The sequence below is a fragment of the Dermochelys coriacea genome, chromosome 1 (assembly GCF_009764565.3).
Source record: "Dermochelys coriacea isolate rDerCor1 chromosome 1, rDerCor1.pri.v4, whole genome shotgun sequence".
Classification (NCBI taxonomy): domain Eukaryota; kingdom Metazoa; phylum Chordata; order Testudines; family Dermochelyidae; genus Dermochelys; species Dermochelys coriacea.
The window spans coordinates 351621145-351638295 of record NC_050068.2 but is presented as its reverse complement, the minus strand read 5'-3'; the positions used below and the strand labels follow the sequence as shown (position 1 = coordinate 351638295).

At 46.5% G+C, this 17151-nt stretch overlaps 1 protein-coding gene across 16 annotated transcripts in view; it reads left to right on the top strand.

Moving 5' to 3' along the window:
* Positions 1-17151, top strand: part of GCC1 (GRIP and coiled-coil domain containing 1) — a 52843-nt gene that overhangs the window by 2352 nt on the left and 33340 nt on the right. For 3 of the 16 annotated variants that reach the window (XM_038374205.2, XM_038374194.2, XM_043500042.1), the window contains exon 3: positions 1394-6423. The exons of 10 other annotated variants lie outside the window; for them this stretch is intronic. In XM_038374205.2, the coding sequence (XP_038230133.1) occupies positions 1394-2698 (1305 nt within the window). In that variant the 3' untranslated portion in view covers positions 2699-6423. Of the gene's footprint in view, positions 1-1393; positions 6424-10161; positions 11911-17151 lie in introns of those variants that run through there. 3 more of the 16 variants (XR_006276405.1, XM_038374308.2, XM_043500101.1) reach the window with 1 other exon arrangement.

Below are 17151 nucleotides of genomic sequence, written 5' to 3'. Positions count from 1 at the left end.
ATGAACAGGTATGCCATGATCGTCCATTATAGAGTTTCTTACACCACCTTCTGAAGCATGTTATCCTGGCCACTGTCCGAGACCAGATACTGGAGTGGATAGTGCACTGTTCTGAGCCATTGTGGCAGTTCCTATGATTTTACCTTTGTAAAACTTTTCAAGAGCCTGCAATGAAAGAGCAGTGTAAATTGAAATTATTATAGAAATAATTTTAATGTAGTGTTTTGTAAATCAACAGAAAATGGATGCTGAGGTAAATAACTCAGTACGATGAGGTGAAATGAGAAGGGCTTTTAATCCTCCAGCTTCAGGGGCTGAGCTGGTCACCAGCTGGGGTCATGAAAAAATCTTTCCTCTTTTCCTGGAGGAATGAGATGCATTTTGACAGTTTCACACCTTCCTTGGCAGCCAGATATCAGACTACAAGGACCATTATCTGTTCCATTGAGAAAGATCTTATGCTGCCATTGGCAATTGCTCCTCAATGTTGGTGGGAGCAACATGAAACTGTTGTGTCTTGTGCCGTCCTTGTAAGTGTCATGATATTCCTGGGGAAGCTCTGCTGTTGAGGCCCTTCGTGATCACACTCTGTCAAGTTTGGCCTGCTTGGGGGGTGGGTAAACAACAGGGCAAAAGCCTCTCATGTGCAGGTGGGGAGAGAAAAGGGCAGAAACCAGGGATATGGAGGAAGAGAGTGATGAGTAGGTGAACCCAGATTAAAGAGAATAGAAATCATCTCCAGTAATTGGATTTGCTGCTAAAAAAATTCCAGAATAAAATCTCCAACTCCTGCTGTTAACATTCTAGAATTCTTTCTTCCCCTCTGGATTTGGAAATGTTTAGAAAATTCCTTCCACCAGATAACACATGGGCATTAATTTCATTTTATCTCTGGTCTCGCACTCCTCTGTGGGCTTGTCCTTGGAAAATGGCCTCTAAAAAGAGGATTTCCCAGGGGAGTCTGACCAGTGGAGAAGATTACTTGTATTTGGCTATGATACTAGCTCCACAATATACTGCAGTTGTACCCAGTGCAGTTAGGAGTACTGCACCCTTTAGAGAACACACAGGTTTTAAGAAATCCCATAAGAAAAACAAGGCCTTAAGTGCTGGCGTGCCTCTCATTGCCAGTGCTAGTCTGGCATAGCAGCACTTCTTGCTTGAGAATGGGGAATGCAAATAGAAAATTGTTTTTCATTTGATCCTTTGTTTATTTATCCTTTAAATATGGGCCAGACAAGCTGCGTAATGGCCCAGAATTGATTGTGAGAGAGGAAGGATGGTGGCTAGGGTGCAAGCCTGGGATTCAGGAGACCAAGATCAATTCCTGCCACAAATTTCCAGTATAAAACAAAACAGAAGTGTAACCTGTCTGTGCTCCTTTTGTTGCCAGACTGCGCAGGCCGAAGAGCAACTCCGTCAGCATGCCCAGATGGAGGAGCGTCGAGTGGCCAGCTTGGAGAGCCAGGTCGCTGAGGTGTCAGAGCTGCTTGGCACTTACGAAAAAGCCAAACAAAAAGACCAAATGACTATTCAGAAATTAAAGGACCGCATTGTGCAGCTAGACCTGGAAAACAAGACTCTGGCCATCGCTGCTTCCAGCCGATCCCCAATGGACATTCACATTGAAGAAGCCAGCCTGGATGTTAATGTTCTGAAAGACAAAATGGAGAAGCTGAAGAAGCTGCTGCAGATGGCAGCCAAGAAGAGCCAGCCTGCCCTGGACATAGAGAAGCTCTGTGAGTTGGAGCTGCCAAAGGGCACCGAGGCTGGGGATGGGGAGAAGGCTATTGCTCTGTATTACCAACAAGAGCTGAAGCAACTGAAGGAGGAATTTGAAAGGTACAAGATGAGAGCACAAGTGGTTCTCAAGAACAAGTCAGCCAAAGATGTCAACTTGGCCAAAGAGCTAGAGGACACCCAGGAACAGCTGGCTGAGCTGAAAGAGAAATACATTGCACTTCGGCTCTCCTGTGAAGAGATGGAGAAGCAACACAAGCAAGAAATGGAAGCCAAGAAGCAAGAGGTGTCCCACCTGCAGCAGGTCCACAGACAGGACCTAGAGAAATGCGAGCTGGATTACAGGGAAAGGGCACTAAAGCTGGAGGAAGAGATGCACAAGCAGCGGGACAGAGCACTGGCTGTGCTGTCAGAAAAGGACCAAGAGCTAGAGCAGTTGAGGTCTCTAGCCATACCTTATGGGCTTCAAGGATCCAAAAATTACCTAGCACCAGGGAGTGACATTAGCAGTGATGATTTAATGGGTGCAATCTCTTCTGAGAATCTCACCCAGGCTCTGCACCTTGCTGCTGCCAATGAGCCCACTTTCTTTCTGTATGCAGAGCAGCTGGCCCGTAAAGAGGTAGAAATTGTAGCCTTAAGGAAGCAGAAGCACAAACTGGAGAAGGAAGTTCACCAGCTCCAGGAGAGACTTTTGGTTGAGGAAGAGAAGCGTAGAGAAGAGGTATCCACCCTTCAAGACCATATCCAGAAGAACTTAAGGGATAAGAGCAGAGAGGGAGCCAACCTGGAATATCTCAAGAACATTGTCTATCGGTTCTTGACCTTGCCAGACTCACTGGGCCGTCAGCAAACTCTAACTGCCATATTGACTATACTGCACTTCAGTCCAGAGGAGAAGCAGGTTATTATGAGACATTCAGCCAACAGCAGTTGGTGGCTTCCTGGGAAGAGATGAGAACCCGGGTCCTGTTCATAACTACTTTACTTTTACGGTGACATGTTCCTGTTTTCTAACTGTATAAGAAGAATTAACCATGTGTCCCAGGATCTCTGCACTTAATTATTTGTGTCCATCATGTGTCAAGGGCATGGGAGCCTTCAGCAAAGTACTGAGCTTTTAGACTAATGCAATTAGTGCTAGGCCACAAAACAAGTTGTCATCTCAGTAATTCCCCTAGGACCACAACTTTCTATGCCACAAGAATTCACTCTGGGTTAAGACTACATAAAAGGAGGTCCCCACTGAGGACATCAGTATTTTTTGAATCAAATGTTCCTTTTTTTTTTTTAACCTGTCAAGTATAGAGTGGGGAAAACTTACTAAGTTAGGTCACTTGCTTGGGTCTTAAAACTCCAAATGGGTTCATGTCCTAAAAATAAAAGGAAAAGCACTTAACAGATTGGGCAACACTGTGATCTAATCACTTCACATTTTAAAAAACTCTGAAAACCAGGGAGAGATGAGTCTTAATGACCAGCTACTATCCAGATATAAAAAAGTCCTCAGAGACTTCTGAAGGCTGCTAGTGAGTATGTGCAACAGCCAAATGTACACGAGAGATCAGAATAGCTCCTCAGATTGCTTGGAACAGTGCTAGACATTGGAGAGAGCTAAATTCTATTGGGGGTAAAAGTACATCTAAAAAAATTTTCTTACTCCAGATTGGGAATTTTCCACATACCCAACATGTGCACTTATTAAGCACGAGGGTAGGAGGAGAAGCATATGGTGGTGTGGGGGGGGGGGGAGGATTGCTTTGTCAAGTATTGGAGCCAAAGGGCTGAGTAATGGCTTCATGCCATTTCTAAAACAAAAAGGACAAAGTACCCATCTCATCAAGTTAGATCTGAGTTTTCTAACCTTCTTGGGCCAAGGGGAATCCAGTGTTAAATGTGTTAGATCGCAGGAAGGTGGTGATGAAAGCCTGGGATTGCAATGGCGAGCTGACCTCCAGCAACCATTTTAGGCTTTATGGGGCTTGTCCAACATTCTGGATATTCTTAAATCTAGCCTTTTGCTCAGAATTTTTGAGGGGCAGCACAACTATTGAAGAAGTTGGAAGAAGCAGTGAAAGGTATGGGGAAAAACAAGTCTGTTGAGCAGAGAGAGCCCAATAGCTTACTGGGGAAATATGGTTTCAGTAAAGTGTGTGTGTGTGAGGGCTTGGCCCACTATCACTTTAATCCAGAAATTCTGCCAAAATTTCTTCAGGATTAAATGAGATTGGCAGACAGAGGCCTGAAATAGTTTGAAATACCATTCTTCAGTGGACCACTGCAAATATCGCACTGGAAATGATGGCATTACTATTCTTCCTGGCTGTGCCCAGGAACCCTTTGGCAAGACTGATGGCTGCTACACCGCCCAATGTAAGGCTTTGACTCACCCGAGAAGACAGTAGCACTACTCATTTCAAGAAGGACTGCAGGACTGGCCTCTAACACAAGCCAGGCAGGGAAGGGGTTGGGCAGAAGATCAGGCTGTGGGTTCTGAGCATTGGAGTCTGCTGGCTGGGTGAGAAGGCTAGTCTGATGTGAAGTGTATGTGTACCATTGCTTCCTCATGTACATCTCTGCACCTTCTGATCCCATTTGTGTTATATAACATGCACAAGCCTAGAGCTGCAACACTACCGAGGGGGCTGGGTCCTGGTCTATCCTGTCTGTGGAAAACACCTGTCTTTCTGGATTGCTATGGAAAGTGGAGTCAGAGTGTGGAAAAACCCCTGCTTTCCATGGTGCATATCCAGTGGGAATGTGACCCAGTCCTTTTTCCTTGCCTGAGTGTGCGTAGAGGCTGAGCTATTGAACGGGACATCTTTGGCTCTCACTTGGGAGTAAGGGACAACTGCCCTGTGGTCAGGAAGTAGAATCCTCTTCACCTGCAAGTCCCACATTGTCAAGCCTGTATTTCTCTGTGCTGAACTAGCAGGGGAGCAGATTGCCCTAACCCCATCTCTTCTCGTTCTCCTCTCTCCACCCCTGGCAACGGATACCGACGTGACAGGGCTCGAGCTTTCAACACGTTCCCTTTCCTTTTCCTGTGGGTAACTTTGCCTTTCTGGGGAGAAAGCATAGAGGCTGTCTGAGTACCCAAATGCATGAAGCTAACCCTTTCCTTTCCGTAGTGCATTGGCACGCCCAGACCACAAGGTGACAGCCTCTAGTCTGTGTGTCTAACATGGCTAAAATTATAGCTTCTCTTCCCATCATTCTGCTTTGAATTTAACCATTGATGTCCTTGTTGTGTAGGTATATCAGAGCCTGTCTCAGTTTGCACACAGGGCTGGGGTATAATTATTGGCCTCAAATGCTGAATCATTATACTGAGTTTTGATCAGGTTACACAAGGGTCAGTCTTGAGAGTCAGGGATTTGGGGCCTGTTGCCAGATCAACACTGGGATCAGACTCTCCTATCTCACAGGAGCTTTTGTAAAGCACTTGGACGTCCCCAGCCAAGGCTGTGTGAGTGTAAAACACTGGCTTGGTTATAAACAACTCCCAACAAGCTGGCCCTAAGGTGCCAGGGCTCTGTGGCAGCCTCATTTAAATTTAAAAATGGAGGGTTTTAACAATTTAAATACAAAAATTATAAATCTGTTTAGTAAGTCCCCACCTGCAAAACTGTGAGGAGGAAGTTTGGGCCTGTGATAATCATGCTTGCTGGATCTTTTGCTAAAATGCTCAGTAGTAAAATAGGATTGATGTTTAAATTCCCATTACGTTTTGGCATCACCAGCACCACATTGAAACAAACAGGGCAGTTCATGCCTTTCAGAGCTGCTGTTCGAGACTGTTTGCAGACTCTGGAACCCAGCAGTGTACTCAATACACTCTGTTCTCGTTTTCAGGGTTTTCTCACCCAGGTGGGCAAGAAATTTGTTTGCTTGTAATGACAGCTGAGATTTTAATGACCCAGTTTTGCAGCCACAGACTAGACAGGGACCTGTTTGTAAGCACATTTGGCCTTGTTTTAAGCTTCCTTCCTGGTACTTTGTCATGTTGTGTTCCTGCTGGGTTTCCATTCCACTTGTGAGCCCTGGAACTGGGTTAGAAAATAGATGATTTAATTTAATCAGCTGGAGTTGTGATGCTCTGCAGCCTTGGGGAAGACTTCTTTCCTTGGCACACAACCTGTGCAGTGCTGCAGGGATGTGTTGCTGAGTATCTAGGCGGTCATGTTTGCCCTTGCAGGCTGGCAGCATGAGGGAGCAACCCTTAATGCTTCCAGGCCACAGTTGCCAAGTGGACTCAATTGCGTCAGCATGGCACACAGGCTGTTTGCTCGCGTGCTGAAGAAGATGATGTTCTTTGCTAGGGCTCCTAAGCACTTTCGTTGGAATCAGCACAATGCTGCATTGTGATCTTCCTTGAGGAAGTGATTCTAATCAGGCCCTCGAGTTATGCAGGGCTTTCCAGCCACAGTCATATGGGAGCAGTGTCTCAGCAAAGATTTCTTGGGAGCAAAAGCTTTGAGTGACAGCTGTAACTGGAGAGTGGGGGAGTTATGGAGAGCATGAGCGGTGAAATTTAATAGCCTCCTGTACATAGTGTTTTACACTTTCAAAGTGCTGTGCAAGCAACCCCTCTCCTCCATGGTAGTTGCTTGTGATAAATTGTGTAGTCAATTGCTGGACCACACTTTGCTTTATTTTGTTTGAAATATACTTGAGACCAAAGGATCAACGTCAGTCGGGTTTATTGATGCACTACACGAATAATTTGTATAGAATACCAGTCTCCAAAGAGCGGTTGCATGCAGTGATGGTACCTCATCTTATGCAGAAGTTGTGCTCCCTAAGTTACAGGTTTCGGTTGTTATTATTTACGTGATTTTACAAGTTATCCATTTCTTTACACGTCACTGAAATCCAACCCATCAGCTTGTTCCAGTTCCCTAACTTGTTCTTCTGTTCCTTCCTTAGCTTTGTTCTGGACATTAGCATTCCTCGTACTGATCCATGAAGGTCCTTCCCTAGCTTGTACCATGACAGAGAACAAATGTGTCTTGATTTTGACAAGTTTCCTATCCGCTTGTGCCAAAGGCTGACTTCAGCAAATTCCAAATATCCTAGGCATAAGTGAACAGGATTATGGTATAGACCAGGTTAAATTCTATCACTGTTACATTATTGGTGCTTTGTGTATTTTTTATATATATATATATATATATATATATATATATATATATATATACACACACACACACACACACACACACACACACACACACACACACATATTAACACCATATACAATATGTATATGTGTGCAGATAATACATATTATGAATACGATATATATTTGTATGCTAACCGGCATATATTAGTCAACATCAGGCTGGCCGGTGAATAACAGATGCTGGCAAATTGCTGTTGTGGTGATCCCTTTGCCAACCCCAAAGGGAAGCACCCTGATTGGGTGACCCATAAGGGTCTCTCCATTCCATTTCAGAAACTGACTATTAAATGGAAAACCTCTGTGCTCAGCTGCCATTTGCTCCCCCAGCAAACTCACAGAAAAAATGAAAATTCCACAGGCAGATTCTGTGCCTGCTGGAAACCTTGGAAAGGGACCAAAAAATCAAGGAGTAAACACTTCATCAGATGGTGCCAGGAGAAGAAGGGCTGGGTACCTACACTTCGTTGGATGTTGGGCTGCTGGGAACATAAGCGGAAAGGATGGGGCCTGAGTGAGTTTCTTCAATAAAGTGTGGGATCAGACTTTTGCTATTGTGTTGAAGTCTAGTGGAGTCGCTCTAGGTCGCTAGCAGTGTAATGGGGAGCAGAATTTGGCCTTGTGTGTCTCACCTCTCTAAGAAGTGCAGGTAGTTACTGCTATGGACCCTGCTGAGAGGTCTAAAGGAGGAGTCAGTTTCTCCTACACTCCGTGGTCCCACTTTGGCCAACCTTCCGTTGAGTAGCACCTTTGAAACCAATGGGACTGTTCACAAAGTCAGGTTCTACTCAGCATGTCTGGCAGAATAAGGCCCAGAATTAGAATGGACGAGGGTGGTCTCCAGGCTGGTAATTTTACTGCTCTGGCTGCCATTGACCAGAGCCGTTCTGACCGTCACTGAGCTTACTCCTATGGGTGTGTTTCCACAGACTGTTAGAAGATGGGCCATGTTTTGCCTCTGCTTGATGCTTCACTACCAAGATGGGAGGGGTTACAAGTGCTTTGGAGGATAGGATTATAATTTAAAATGATCTGGACAAACTGGAGAAATGGTCTGAAGTAGATAGGATAAAATTCAATGTGGACAAATGCAAAGTACTCAACTTAGGAAGGAACAATCAGTTGCAAACATACAAAATGGAAAATGACTGCCTAGGAAGGAGTACTGCAGAAAGGGATCTGGAGTCAACAGTGAAACGTTGGGGGAAAAAAGTGAACATCATTCTCGGATGTGTTAGCAGGAGTGTTGTAAGCAAGACACAAGAAGTAATTCTTCCGCACTGATACGGCCTCAACTGGAGTATTGTGTCCAGTTCTGAGTGCTACATTTCAGGAAAGATGTGGACAAATTGGAGAAAGTCCAGAGAAGAGCGACAAAAATGACTGAAGGTCTACAAAACATGACCTATGAGGAGACACTGAAAAAACTGTGTTTGTTTAGTCTGGAGAAGAGAAGACCGAGAGGGGTCATAACAGTTTTCAAGTACTTAAAATGTTACAAGGGGGAGGGAGAAAAATTGTTGTTCTTAACCTCTGAGAATAGGACAAGAAGCAATGGGCTGAAATTGCAGCAAGGGAGGTTTAGGTTGGACATTAGGAAAAACTTCCTAACTGTCAGGATGGTTAAGCACTGGAATAAATTGCCCAGGGAGGTTGTGGAATCTCCGTCATTGGAGATTTTTAAGAGCAGGTTGGACAAACACCCATCAGGAATGGTCTGGATTAGGGGTTCTCAAACGGGGGGTTGGGACCCCTCAGGATTGCGAGGTTATTACATGGGGTCATGAGCTGTGAGCCTCTGCCCTAAACCGCACTTTGCCTCAGCATTTATAATGGTGTTAAATATATAAAAAGGTGTTTTTAATTTATAAGATAATCTGATCTAGATAATACTTAGTCCTGCCTTGAGTGCAGGGCACTGGACTAGAAGACCTATTGAGGTCCCTTCCAGTCCTATGATTCTAAGCTTTGGTGACTAGTACTCATGGCCCCGCAGCACTGAGCCTGGGTGCTGGCCCCTGCTATTCAGCTGTGCATGCTCTAATCTGCAGTGGAACAAGGGCTGCTCTCAGAATCACGAGCAAGCCGCCAGCCAGCGCTTACAGATCAGACAGAATCAAAGCTAAAATTCTTCCTGGCTCTGCAACGGTGCCAACCGCTCCGAGTTTGAATTGATCTAAACCCAGAAGTTTCAACTTACTGACTTGAAATGTTCATAACTTTAACACTCCGAAACTGATTTTCTTCAATCTTGGCTTATTTTGACTTAAAAATAGAAGTATGTCTGACAGTGTGAGCTGCAGCGTACTGAGCATGAGGGTCTGTGAGAAGTTGGTGTTGTATAGGGTGTTAACCAACAGTCTGGTGCAATGAGGCCATATGTTAATACATAAGTAAAAGGGAGTAGCAGAGTTGAGTAGATTGAGTCTTCTGCCTTCAGTGCTGGTCCTGACTTCATCATCTTACTGCTGGGTGAATGGTGTCTTTCTGCATGGACTTGCTGTGTGGACTCAATGGAGCTGCCACTGCTCTGCTATGGCTGAGAAGCAACAGGTTACCTGGAAGTGGGAAAGCCCTGCCCTGCTGCTGGAAATGCTCTGTCTTAGGTTTCATTTGTTCTCCTCTCAAATATACATAATCCAGCTGCCCCCCCCCCCCAATGTCCCTTTCCTGGGGTCAGCAGCACGGCAAGGGAGTTTTGTACTGAGAACGTGGCCGCTGGTGAACAGACAGGCTCTGAGCCCAAACCATTCCATGTAGCGGTGTTGCTGCTCTGGAAGCCCTCTGGGGCTCCTCAGCCGGGTTGACGGAAGTTATGACAAGTTAGCACAGACTGCCAGGAGGCAGAAGGTGGCTTTCAAACTTCAATAATGATCCCACTAGATTCATAGATACTAAGGTCAGAAGGTTTCAGAGTAGCAGCCATGTTAGTCTGTATTCGCAAAAAATACTTGTAGCACCTTAGAGACGAACAAATTTATTAGAGCATAAGCTTTCGTGAGCTACAGCTCACTTCATCGGAAGGGACCATTATGATCATCTACTCCGACCTCCTGCACAACACACCACAGAATCTCTCACACCCACTCCTGTGAAAAACCTCTCACCTATGTCTGAGCTATAGAAGTCCTCAAATCGTGGTTTAAAGACTTCAAGGTGCAGAGAATCCTCCAGCAAGAGACCCGTGCCCCATGCTACAGAGGAAGGCAAAAAACTTCCAGGGCCTCTTCCAATCTGCCCTGGAGGAAAATTCCTTCCCAACCTCAAATATGGTGACCAGCTGAACCCTGAACATATGGGCAAGATTCACCAGCCAGATACCCGGAAAGAATTTTCTGTAGTAACTCAGATCCCACCCCATCTAGCTTCCCCTTTTCTGCAGTGTGGTGCTTTACATCCCTTAAAGCACTGCCCAGAAGAGAAGGATTATTCCATCTCCCAACCGGGGGAGATTTGAGGCAGAGAGCCTGGGACCTGCCCAAATCTGCAAAGGGAGGTGGTATCAGAAGAGATCAGGTTCTTGGGTGTTCCTGGCTCCCAATCCTGTGATTGGGCCAGTAAGTGACTCAGCATAAGTCTCTGCCCTCCTCCCACTTGGAGAGCTGCAGCTGGGTGGGGCTTTGCACAGACATCCTTCGCCACGCACCATTGGGGATGTTTTTATTGAAGGGTTTGTGTGTGTGTATGAAGTCATGTGCCAACTGTTGTGAAACACGGGCCTCATTAAACATGCAGTCTTTTCCTTTGCATTATCGTGTGAATTTCCTTCTGCATGTTCCTGGCCAACACGGCCAGATTTGCCTTTCCTACGTTCGTAACATCCGCTTGCTGCCTGGCCTCCGTCCTGTCCTCGAAGGCCTCTTCTCTCAGCTGCCCTCCTCCGACTGGTCCAATTTCAGTCATGTTCAGACTGATTCTGCTGGCATGTCCTGACAGCACAGAGCCCCACTCAGCCTGCACACACTGTTCCTGTTCACAGCTGTGGCCACGCCCACGAGGAGCCAATGAAACCGTCTCTGGAGGCAGCCTGGTGTCCTGTGCCTTGGGGCCGGGAGCTGAGACTCCCTTCCTCGCTCTGGCCTTCGTTCCTGCTGCTGTAGCGTGGAGATCATGTTCACCCATGGCAGGGAAGTGGGGCGCCGGCTGTAAAGTGCTGTATGTGACGTGTTGTCACCAGCCCTGCGACAAACCCCAGCCTGAGCCACAAGAGCAGGGGAAGTTGAGTGGCACTGAAACGGGGTTAAATTCAGAGCAGTTGTGAGAGGTGTTGTAAGACTTGCACCCACGCATTGGGCTGAGCGGCTGTGCGGTGCATGCTCGGGAACTGGGGAAGGTGTGAGTGAAAGGAAGCGGGGGAGGGGCGGCTAGTGTTGAATTTTGCACCTTTTACACGGTCTTAGGGTTGTTGTTTTTTGGGGGGGGGTGTTGGCAGTGTTCCTCTCTGGCCCCTCATCTTGTGAGTTATCTCAGCCCCCGCCTCCTCCCTGGGTGATGTAGAGGGGACGTGGGTGGGAGTCTGGGGTGCTGCGACATGCACAGAGAGATGTGACTTGTCCCCTCTTGCAATCCCTGTGGACTCAGCGGCTTGGGCCTGGTGTCTAATCCCCACCTTGATCCAGCCATGGTGGCTCCGGGTTGCTCTGGGAGGCCGCTGGGCATCAAGGGAAGGCTTCTGCCTCTGCCCCTTTGTGAGCCAGTGGAAGGCTGGCTGGGCAGGTTACTCCAGCCACACTCTCCAGGCACTACCCCCTCCCCGTGACAGGGGTGTGGAACAAACCAAACAAGCAAAGGTTACAGCAGCAGTTCAGTCAACAGCAACCTGCGAGGGAGAGAGGCCCCTCGGTGCTGAGCACCACCACCGCCTGCAGGAGCCCAGCCCAGGAGGAGGAGCTGGGAGGCTTTTTGCTCTGGAATCAACAGAAGAGGCTACAATCGGCATGGAGGCAGCGAGTCGAGGGGACAGTGCAGCAGCGCTGTCCAACGACAAGGTACCAACCTACACGCACGAACCAGAGCTGTAGAGACCCCAGCAAAACGACATGGGCTCTGCAAAGGTGCCCTTCAGAGCCCATGTTGCCCACTCACTGGCTCAGTAGAAGCCAGCAGGTCACCTCCCCATGCACTGAACAGTATGTCCAATGTAGATGGGCTCAGGGGACACTCCTGCATCCACCTGAGAACTGACAGCCTGCAGGGAGGTGGATCTGATGTATTTCCCGGCTGCAAAGTGCCTGCTGTAGGGCTCCTGCTTGTGCTGTGCAGAAGATGATGGATTGTGTTTTCTCTCTGGAACTGAGCTGCATTTCTCAGAGCTTGTAGCTTCTGCTTTGTGCCTGTCAACCTAGCTCTTTCTTACCAGGATTCAGTGTCTCTGTCCTCCAAAGGGGTTGTAGGATGGCCTGTCTCTCCGGGAGCTTTAGTTGTGTCTGTCTGAGTCATTCAACCCTCTCTGTCCCTTCATGGCTCATTTTCTCTCCATCTGTAAATGGGGGAAAGCTGCACTGTTCTGGGGGCCACACCATGCCAAACACAGAATTTCAGAGACGAGATGTAGCAAAAAAGAAAAGGAGTACTTGTGGCACCTTAGAGACTAACAAAGGTACCACAAGTACTCCTTTTCTTTTTTGCGAATACAGACTAACACAGCTGCTACTCTGAAACCTGTTGTTATGATGTAGCAAAAAGCTGCTCTCGGGAACTCCCCATTCCCAGGCTGCTGTGACCCACACAAGGCAGAGGGAAAGGATTCTGCATGATTCAGCGATGCTGGCAGGAGAACATCCCATGAATTCCACATGGGCTGAGGCTAAAGCGAGGCTGCTCCTTGCCTTACAGCAATCAGCCATGTCCGCTGTTAGCAGGGGAGGAGGGGGCTGCACCCCGGTCTGGGAATGAGGGGGAGCAAACTCCAGAGCAGGAGTTCTTGCTGGTCTCCCAGAGACACTGAAGGGGGAATCGAGCAACTTTTGCTCCTCTCTCTCACCCTGGAAACCTCTTTGTGCTGTTCTCCTGAGCTAGCCCAGCAGAAGCTGGGGAAACCCCACCTAGAATACTGGTAGGACAGGGTACCAGAGCCAAGTCACCACCCACCACCTACTCCTCTTCATGCACACACAGTGATTGCAGAGGATTAAGACCTTCTCTGTCCAAGCTCCAGAGGCCAGGGCAGGATTGTTCTCTATTCCGGCCCTTTATCCTGCTTCATTTGGAATGTCCCTTTGCTGGGAGACTATCACGCACCAGGATCTTTGTGACGTTATTGACACGAATCGTGACCGTATAGGCCATTGTTGCAACCAAGATCCTGTAGTGGTACCAAATCTTGTACAAAGATGGTCAAGTAAGGCGTCTATGAGGACGGTATGATTTGCTTGTTTTGATTTTGCTATCTGTATGCATGTATCATTTTTGTATTTAAAGTTATAAGTATTGGCTCTATACTGTCTGTAGTTCAAACTTGGGCTATGTTTCTGGGTGGCACCCCAGACAACTTGGCATCAGCACTGCCTAGCCTGCTGGATGGCCCATTAAGGACCATCAACTATACAACTGACCCATTGAGAGACATGCCTTGTTACTCAGCAAGGCATGCAGGGACATGCCTATGGACAAAACTCTAAGGTTTTCAAGCCATGGCTGGGCAGCTTGTATTTGAGACAAAGGAAGCACAAACCACATGGCAGAGGATATAAAAGGCCCTGGAAACCCCTCCATTTTGTCTTTAGTCCCGCTTCTTACATCTGGAGGAACCTTGTTACAAACTGAAGCTCTGAACAAAGCACTGAATGACCCATCCCAGCTGTGGATGTTCTCCAGAGACTTGATTTGAACCTGCCGTTTATTCCATCACTGCTACAAGCCTGAACCAAGAACTTTGCCATTACTGTATGTAATTGATTCCATTTCACCAATTTTAGCTCTCATCTACATTTCTTTCTTTTATGAGTAACCTTTAGATTTTAGATTCTAAAGGATTGGCAACAGCGTGATTTGTGGGTAAGATCTGACTTGTATATTGACCTAGGTCAGGGGCTTGGTCCTTTGGGATCGAGAGAATTTTTTCTTTTCTTTTTTTTTTCCCCCCCCACTGGGGTATTGGTTTTCATAATCATTCATCCCCATAACGAGTGGCACTGGTGGTGATACTGGGAAACTGGAGTGTCTAAGGGAATTGCTTGTGTGAATTCTGATTAGCCAGTGGGGTGAGACCGAAGTCCTCTCTGTTTGGCTGGTTTGGTGCCTTAGTTAATAAGGACACCCAGCCTTGGGCTGTGACTGCCCTACTCTAAGTAATTTGTCCTGAATCAATACTCTCAGTTGTGTCCCACCAGAGCCAGCATCGTTACAGTAGCATAGTCATGCTTGGATTCACAGAACCAGTTCAGTTAAGCTTTTGGTCCATACCCCACACTATCCAAATTTGAATTTTGGTATTGAGAGTTTTGTTGGTTAAAGAGCAGTTGCAATGGGTGAGCAAAGAGCATAGGAGGGTCTTGACAAAAAAAGCCCTGAAAGATGTGTTCAGAAAAGGGGATAAGCTTTAAAAATAAAGCTACAAATTAAGAACTGAAAGATCTGTTAATGGCCAGTGATCAGAAGGCAGGAGCACAGCCCATATCTGATGCTGCAGAAGCAATAATAATGCAAAACAGCAAGTAAACTGAAACTTGAGCATGAACAGAGATGAGCAGACATTCGATTGCTGGAATAGCAAAAGAATGCTGAATTAGAAAAAGAAGCTAAGGAAAGGAATGCTGAATTGGAAAGAAAAGCTGCTGAAAGACTGAAGGAGGCTGATGAGAGGAAAGGGCTCGTAGAAGGCAAATGGCTGCTGAGGAAACGGTTGCCAGACTTAGGCTCCAAGTCAAAAAAGCAAGGGAAGAACAGCAGAAACTGTATCCTCTTGAAAGTCCAGTTTATAACAATGTTGGTATGTTGTATGACTCTGAGCAGTTGTCTGGGTGTAACCAAATGTACCCCAACACTGCCACCTTTTATGTAAATGCTGTTACTGTAAGTTCAGTAGAAGGTGACTCCATAAATTGTGCCAGTGCTATATATGGAAGTGGTAATGGAAAATTCATAGAGAGTGTAGAAGTCAATGATAAAAGCTGTTTAGGAAAAATTATAGCTTCTAACATCACCCTTGTTAAAGCAGATCTTGTCAAGAGGAAGATTACTTACCAAATCAGAGTGTGAATGTTGGAGTCCTCTGAGTTTACTGTAAGCCTGCCTTTAGCCAGAATCCACCTTGAATGGGATGGTAGTAAGCATGAAGTTCTAGCTGGTGTAAGGAAGTTATTGCCTAAGGATCTTTTGATTGGGGAAGATATTAAAGCTGTGTTCAGTTCAGGTAGCTAGTCACAGGAAAGGAATGATCTTAAACCTCTGTCTATTATGGGCAATGATTTGCCTGGGGAGGGTTTCTCCAAATGTTTGCCTGTGCAAAAAAGCAGTTTGTCTGTGAATGAAGTTTCTAAACATCTGTCTAATGACTTAGAAGTGAATCTGGAATTAGATCAAGCACAGAAAGATCTCATTGGTCAGGAAAATGTTTCTCAGGAGCAGATTAAAGTGAATGGTCCTAGTTAAAGCCCTAGTTGAGGAAGGCAAAGAACTTTTGGATGAGCCTAGGCAGCCTTGTGAGCTGATGGCTTTGTCTAGTCAGCAGTTTGAGAAGGCGAGGAGAGTGGAAGATGAGTATTGCCTGTGTGGAGAAGTGTGACAGTGAAGGAAATGTGCCACTGTCTATGGGGGTATTGACTTGCCTATGGAGGGAGCTACCCCGGTCTCCAAGCAGTTGTCTGTGAACAGCCCTGTGTGCTGGGACCAGGGGAATGAGATCCCAAGCTGTGTGTCTGTTAAAGGGGAAGGTTTCTTCATCTCTTCTTCGTGTGTGGCACAGATAGAAGGTGTCTTTCAGCCTGTGATGGTTGAGAATAGTGCAGTTGTCTCAGAGCTGGTTCTGGATTCAACTAAAGCCCAGGAAGGGAATGGCCCTAAGTTTGTGTCTACTCGGGAGAATGGCCCTGTAACTAGGTCGCATCCAGTTAGTGTCCTAGCAAAATCCCAGAGACCAGACAATTCTGGTGCTTGTATTTTGCCTGTTGCTAATGTGTGGCTGGAAAAGGGTTTAGTGACACTGTCTGACCAGGGTGATACCCTAGCTGGGGCACAAGGAGAGCAGAAAGGTGATTTGATTGTGTTATCTACTGACAGTTTGGAAACTTGTAGCAAGAAGGAAAAGATTCCTGAGCTTGTGTGTGGCAAGGAGAAGGAGAATGCTTCTGACTTTTTGACTATGAAATCTAGCAGTTTGCCTGAAAGGGGATTCAGAGTAGCAGCCGTGTTAGTCTGTATTCACAAAAAGAAAAGGAGGACTTGCGGCACCTTAGAGACTAACAGATTTATTTGAGCATAAGCTTTCGTGAGCTACGTCCGATGAAGTGAGCTGTAGCTCACGAAAGCTTATGCTCAAATAAATGTTAGTCTCTAATGTGCCACAAGTTCTCCTTTTCTTTTTGAAAGGGGATTGTGTAGGAATCCACCTGATGAGCCAAAGGTGATTCTGGATGCAAGTGAGACCCAGCAAGAGTCTGTTGTCACTCAGGGGAATGTTCCTGTAGAGCAAGCTCTAGGTGAAGAGGGTAAGGGCAGAATTTCTGCGAGGGGTGAATTGTTGCTTAAAGAAGCCCCTAGGGAAAAGAATCCTCATGGGTAGTAGTTGCAAGCAGTTTACGGCAACTGAAGGGTGGGAAAGTGATTTAATCATGAAAGTTTAGGTTCCTAACAGCCAGACATTTTCTGTGGTGAATGGATCCACTGACTTTCCTGTTGAAAGATCCAGTGAGGATAGGTTTCAGAGTAGCAGTCGTGTTAGTCTGTATTCGCAAAAAGAAAAGGAGGACTTGTGGCACCTTAGAGACTAACAAATTTATGTGAGCATAAGCTTTCGTGAGCTACAGCTCACTTCATCGGATCAACTATCCAGTGAGGATAGTTTCCAAAAGGTCTGTGCTTCAGGGTCTGAGGACAGGTTTGGTTCCTGGTGTTTCTGAGCAGAACAGGGTTAGAGCTGAATGCTTGAGGGTGCAGGAGAGAGCAAGCAAACACTCACCCTCATGCTTTGGATTTATGCCATATCTCTGTAAGACAGAGTACAGCCGTATGGAATTGGTAGCAGTTAAGGATCTGAAAACTGGTGAACAGGCTCCTGTCTGTGTTGATGC